This window comes from Trachymyrmex septentrionalis, unplaced genomic scaffold, assembly GCF_001594115.1.
Source record: "Trachymyrmex septentrionalis isolate Tsep2-gDNA-1 unplaced genomic scaffold, Tsep1.0 scaffold51, whole genome shotgun sequence".
Classification (NCBI taxonomy): Eukaryota; Metazoa; Arthropoda; class Insecta; order Hymenoptera; family Formicidae; genus Trachymyrmex; species Trachymyrmex septentrionalis.
In genome coordinates, this window is record NW_017305683.1 from 2,603,897 (window position 1) to 2,611,093 (window position 7,197).

General features: G+C 38.2%; 1 protein-coding gene across 1 annotated transcript in view; it reads right to left on the reverse strand.

Moving 5' to 3' along the window:
• Positions 1-6,929, reverse strand: part of LOC108751685 (transcription factor SOX-9-like) — a 23,071-nt gene extending 16,142 nt beyond the window's left edge. Inside the window, exon 1 of the mRNA XM_018491990.1 lies at positions 5,800-6,929. Within this exon, the coding sequence (XP_018347492.1) occupies positions 5,800-6,032 (233 nt within the window). The 5' untranslated portion in view covers positions 6,033-6,929. The remainder of the gene's footprint in view (positions 1-5,799) is intronic.
• Between the last annotated feature and the right edge of the window lie 268 nt (positions 6,930-7,197).

Sequence of the window (7,197 nt, forward strand, 5' to 3'; positions counted from 1 at the left end):
TATATCAACTTAATAATTTTTGTATAACTCATAAAAATGATGAAAATTACCTTAGATATGAACGATTCTGTGCAAAAAGGAGAAAATCATCGTATGATTAAGAATTAAAATAGCTGCACTAAAAAAAATTTATTAAATCTCAATACATATTTCGTTGAATAGTACACATTTACTTACACTAAATAAATATTTGTTCAATAAAAAAATGATATTATAATTAAATTAAATTAATAATTTTTGTGTGTATCAAATAAATATATATTTACATTTGACAAATACTTAAAACTATTCAAAGAAATATTTATCAAAATTTAATTTTCTTTTGTGTAATAAATGAGCTCGAAAATTGATAATCAAGATTAATATACATACATATGAAAGCAAGGTCAATATAAAAAAATCAAATATAGTATATAAAAAAATTACGTTGCATTCTATGTTTTGCTTCATTTTTAATCCATTTTCAGATCGCAAATACTTTAAAAGTAGAATGCAGAGTTATAAGAAGCCCATCTGTGATAGGCCGTGATGAGCCATTTCACGAGAAATCAGAAATGATTGGAACACTACGTGGGAAAAATGTTCACGCGTATTTATTGCCTCCAAATACGTTTATCACGATTGATTTCTGAAATGGGATGAAAGAATCGCTCCGGATGATTCCGGCTAAGGAAAACGGAGTTTGAGGGGATAATCATGCTGGTAGCAGTAACTCAGGATGTAATCGGACCTATAAGCGTTCGATTCGCGCGGGGATTACACGGGGATAAGCGTGGCGAACGTGCGTAACGCGGGTGAAAAGGACTACGGCGCGCGTCTCAAGGATTCGAAAGCGGTCCCGCGGTACATTTCGGCCTCTTTGAAATGAGAGGGGCGTTAAATCCGTGTGTAAACCCGCGGAGCCGTTGGTAATTAGCGTGGGCTCACTAACGACGGTTTTCACGGCGCTCCTCGACGCGAGCGCGCGGCACACACGATGCGAGCGCGCGCTTTACCTGGATAAACGCAAAAAAAGAAAGAAAGAAAGAAAGAAAAAAACATACATACGATGCGTGCGACTCTGCGTTCGCGACGAAGGCGTGGTACAGTGCAAAATGGCACGAAATGCGCTGCCTTGCAACGGTAAGAAACACGCGCACGTAAGAACGATATCATACCAAGGCCAGAATCAGACGTAATTGAAGATTGAAATTTGACCAATAAAGAAATTTTAGCTCCTATTTGGATTTGTCAAATATCAATATCTCAATCTTCAATGCCTAGTCTAATGATTTCAGTCGAATAATATCACAAGAAAAAATTTTCCCTGCCGTAGTTAATTTTGGATAAAATATATTTGTTGCCTAACTATAAATTTGTAAACGGCAAAATATATATATGGTTTTATTGTTGCTGCTACGATAAAGTATCACAGCTGTATAAGCTATACATTAGCTGTAATACCTACTTATATTTCAGCTGTCCATATTTTACACTCACTATTTAGTTAATACAGTTTTTAGTTTTTAGTTAGACAGCCTACCTTTTGCCCGTGTAAAAGAAAAAACAATAACGCGACAATCAATAATTCAAATCTGCATTCAGATTCAATCCTGCATTTTGAATACGATTTTCGCCAAACTGCCATTAAACATGATTTTACATTTAAGCCTCCACCAGCCAAATTGTACTTAGAAGACAGTCAATATTTTAATCATAGATTCTGGTAAATAAATTTAAATCTGTGTAAAATGTAAGTAAAATCGAATTTCTATGATTACAGTAAATAATAAAAGTTCGTTATTAAAGCTTTCACAAATATACAAAATTTTGTTTCAGATTTTTATACAATCTGCAATGGAACAATAATAATAAAAAAAACTTTGCGCCGAAACTCGAAGATCCAGATTGTTAACGAAAGATACAAAATGCCACATCGATTAATAATCACGAATCAAAATATAATTTAGTAATTATAGCTTCTGTGAGATGCGCGATATACTCTCATGGAAATCCATGGGAATTAAAAAACCGGTCGATTTTATCGGGGGGGGGGCTCTATCGCCGGATAGGAATAAACACCGCATCCATTCCTCCTGAGATAACCCCGTAATTGGGGGTTAACGATAAGCGCGCGTAACGATACACTCTGTGATTTCTGTCGTGGCCCATTCTGCTCTATGATCTAACCACGTACCTAGCCGCGTAATCGCTTTTCCTCGTTATTCCATTGAATTTTTCTGGGGTCTTATCTTCGATGCTGGCGACAGCCGCGATCTTCTGGCCATTCTTTTTGTATGCGATTAACGACATTGAGATTATAGGATGATATCATAAGCCAGTCTTTTCATACATGATCATTTCCTCCCGGGAAAATTGATATTTCATGTTTCATTCATGATAGATTTCTAGCTGAGACGATTTTAAAGTTCTTATAATACGTTTCAAAGAGCGACATTGCGATATTGTCTTTTTGTAGTTTTAAAGTCGATTCCTGAATTAAGATATATTCGAACTTCTTATTAAGATTTTCCAGAGACATCTATAAATAATTTTCTAGATATAGAAAATTTCATATCTTATATAAAAAATTCTGCCATTCTTGAAAAAAAAAAGTGAGATTTCACTTCAAAGAATTTAGAGAGTTAATGTTATTGTATTTTATTATTAGTTTTACGTAATATAATCACATCCAAACGTAATTCCGTGTTTCCATATTTAACATTTAAAGAATCGAGCAGTTATTATTAACCGTTTCTACCTTTTAGATTAATATTATTGTATATTTCTTGCGTGTAGAAAAGGTAGGATTCTGAAATTTTTTGATTCTTAAAATTATGTTCTTTATACTTGATAAAATATTTTATTTTCCTCATCATTTTCTATAGTAATTTATTTACTTGGTCATTTTAATGATTAAGAAACGTTGCTATTTTTAGTATTAACGTAACATAAGCCTCTGTAAACGCTTTGATAAGATATTTTTCAGTTCCTGGAAACTTTTTTAATCTTCCTGATAGATTCTTTCATTCTATTTCTTTTTTTTTTACAAGAGTAATTATGATCGTCGCGACAACTAGAAATATCAGATCGCGGTATCGGCAGCCATTACGGCGCGGCAGTTGGAAGATCGGAAAGCGCGTTGCACAATTTTGCGCATATCGAGGTCACGCTCGCGATTTTATCGAGTTCGTCGGCGATCTAATGATTTTTCATCAGCTAATGCCGAGTGACGCGTTGAGGACACCGCTCGATGACTTTACTTCTAAAGTGCAGGAAGAAATAGCGTTTCATTTTCTCTCTTTCTTTTCTCCTTCCTCTCACCTCCCTCTCTCTCTCTCTCTCTCTCTCTCTCTCTCTCTCTCTCTCTCTCTCTCTTTCGAGTCGTTATCAGGTCGCTATTTTAAGATCGCCTGCCTTCCCACGATGGAGGAGGGCTGGCAAGAGGGACGCGCAGGACGCGGCGATCGGGCATTAATTAGCCAATTTGCGTTAATTGGCGTCCGAGGACATTTTTCCGCGGAGACGCGCGTTTCCCAGGCCGGGGAAACGAGTGCGTCATAATTGAGTTAGCGTTACGTATTTTTAAGGCCGCGCCACGCTTCCTCGCCCGCTTCTTCTCTCCCCGACGACGGCTTCGTCACGCCGTTCCTTTCCTTCTTCTTTCTCTCCTCTCCTCTTTTTTTCCCTCCCCTCGCGCGAGTTAAGTCCACGAGGCTTAACAGCACGTCCACATGCGTATGTTAACGCGTCGCTAATGCGACTCGCGGTGATTAAAACGCTTTGCGAAAACACTGAGAATCGAGGAAGCTTACAGAAAAGAAAGAAAAAAAAAAGGAATATTTCTCGGAATATAAACGTCTACGACGATTTATTAATCATTCCAATCTAAACGAAAAAAATATAAAAGAGTTGAAGCATTAAAATGAAATATTAATGTGAGACATACATCTAGAATATTTTATTTGTCATACATAAACAAGTAATTTTTCGCACAAATTCCGGTTATATCAATTTTTCTCAACTCTTTTCTCATTTTGGAAGTTTATTTCTTTTATATATTTTGTTATTATATATTAATTTTCTATTCAATCATATATTGATGTAAGCTTACATTTTACATAGATTTATGATTCACATATTCATTTTGGTATTTTATTTGTAGGCAACATATTAACCTTGCACATACGCAACTATATTGTTTTTTTTTTTTCTATCATTAGATGTCTATATAGAATATTTAGTTTCATTTTTTCTCTTTACAACTAGTCACCTTTGGTAAATCTCAATCAAGTTTACTAATTATAGATCTATCAGTTATCAAACTATGTGCGAAGATTACAAACAGGAGTCATTTTTATCTCCCTTATCAAGCGAATAAAAATAATATTCTTTATATACTCCACAAAAAAAAATACGTTCAAAATATGATTGAAAATTATATCCAGATAGCACAGAGAAAATTCTTTCAAAAAGAATTCAGTTGTTATGTCATCAGCTTAGAATTCATTTCCAGATACAAAAAGAATTCTTTTTCTGAATAATTCTGAGAAGAATTTTTTTTGCATCTGAAAATGAACTCAGAATTGAGATGACATATGACTGAATTCTTTTTATACTATCTGGAATGAAGCTTATAAGACTTATATCGATTAATGGTAAAAGCATGATTTTTCGAATTCTTTCCACCACACTCGAGCGAAACTATATTTGATCGACACAGATCATTCCAACAGCAGCGTTCTATAAATATTGCAGTATATGCAATGTTGCTGCAAGTTTTTGTATATTGTATGCCGTATAGAATAGACATAAGAACAGACTTCGCATTTCTATAAAGTTGTCATCAGTTTAGAAAGAGTGAAATAATTTGAATTTTCTCTCTTTCTCTCTCTCTCAAGTATCGAATTGAAGAGAGATGCTAATATATGATTTACAACTTTCTTTCTAATGAATTTGAGCAGTATTTACAGTTCGTTTTTCTTTTAAGACCGTCTTAAGTAATGTTTGAATATGCTAATGCGGTTCACATGACATCTTATGAATTTTCTATAATAAGTTATTAATAATAAATTTAAGCCTTTAATCATAAAAATTGACTAGTCAAAGTGAGAAGAATAATCGACTACGATTGATTTCTCTTAAAATTGAAGATTTAATGCTGATTCTACAATGAGTCGGTAGTCCTAAGTCTTATCAGTGAAAAGTTGATCAATAGCCAACTTGTACGATTAACGCTGATTAACCAATTTCGCCGATTAAGATTAAGAGACTTCCGACTACAAATACTATCGATCACTCATTGTAGAATCAGCATAATACTTTCTACAATAAGCTATCACTTAAGTTTTAAGTCTTAAGAAATTAACCAATCACAGTCGAATGTAAGAAGAATAATCGATCATGATTAATCAATTTCTTCTGTCTTAAGACTTAAAGCTTAGGCAATGACTTCTTGTAGAAAGCCCGTAAAGCTTAGGTGACGACTTTATTGTAGAAAGCTCATCATACTTAAGACAGTTTTAAGGCTATGGCGCACAAAAAACTTAAGGCAGTAAGAAAACGTAAGCAGTAAGAAAATCAACATGTTGGATTGGCCACTACTTATGTTATGGTCTTATGGATTCTACTGTGATTGGTCAATTTGCTTACTGCTTACGTTTTACCGCTCAAGTTTGTTCGTGCGCCACATTCCTTAAATATAAGAAACGGAAAAAATTACGAATATGTCGGCCTATAGTATATATCTGATTACGTCTACGAATGAAACGACGATTTCGGGTGAGAAAAGAGTACGAGTTTGCCACGCAATACACTTACTTGGTGGCAACAGGTACCAGGGTCCAGTCGTATCCTTGGAGAACCTTGGCGACGGCAGCACTAATCCCTTCGCCGCCATTGGCGGCCACCGTCGCCGCGGCAGCGGCGGCTGCCGCGGCGGCCGTTGCCGACGTTTTGCCATTTCCATTGATGTTATTATTGTTATTGTTGTTCCCGCCCGACGGCGAAATCGACGCGCCGCTGCTCTCCGGCTTGACGTCGTTCATCTTCATCCCCTTCGTCGCGTACGTCGCGCGAACAATAGATTTCCACCAAGGCCGCCGAGAGAGTGTCGAAGGATGTCGATCGGTACGCAATCAGTCCTGTCGATTTATCGCGTACGACACGCGGAAAACACGTCTCATCTCGTGTCTCAGCCGCGACGAGAAAAGTAGCCTCGATCGATCAGTTCGTCATCGGCTCGTGATATCGCCGCCGCGCTTTTGTTATCGCCTTATCATCGCGGCGAGTGTGAGCGTGTGAGCTTCCGTTTCCCTTCGGTTCTCCCCGCTCGGGTCTGACAATAAGACTTTCAACCGCTGAATCTCGAGCCTCTTTCCCTCTCCCTCCCTTGAATTTCGGGCGTCACGTCTCGATCGACGGCTGTCACGTTTGTAATCAATATCGCTGTTGATTAACTCGCGACTCTCGCGTATCTCGCGCGCGCACACACGCGTGATTCCGTATAGCGGAATCTCGCCTTCTGCGTCGGTTGCCTTTTCGTTCGTCGCAGTTCGCCGAACTCCGTCGCTGCTTCTTATCTGCGCTGCCTCTCTTTGTCCGTCTCAAAAGTCTCGCCGTCTGGTCTCTCCTTCCCGAGAAGGCGAGATCGGAGCTGCGTATCGAGTGAAATCGTGATCGACAGGTTTTGCTCGATCCCTCTTATCCTTCCTCGTGGATCGTTGCGCTTCTTTCAGGAAAGACTTTTCGCTTCGCTCATTTGGATAACACGTGACCCGGTGGATAGATACCATTGGCGTTTTAAGCGAATTTCTTGTATCTTACAGTTCACCATTCATCGTGTATCCTTCGAAAAAAACAAAAAAACAAAAAAAACGATATCTAACTATATTTAACAATACAAGTATAGCAGCGTGATGTCACCAGAATCGAAATTATCAAGAGGCGTTCGCGGAATTCACGGAGGAGTCTGCGACAATCTCGATAGATCTTCGTTCGGTCGATCGTAGGTAACCGTTGTAACTCGCGTGCCGTAGACTACGACTTCGCACCTTTCCGTCTCGGAGAGTCCTTCGTGTAGCGTCGAACAGTATCACACATCGAGATATAGAATACCCGGGAATCTTTCCGCTCGCCTGCGGACCGGATGACGACTCGCTCGCGTTACTCGCGGTAACTCGCGTCGCGTTCAAGCTCTCGAGTCTCGGGGTTTCGGCG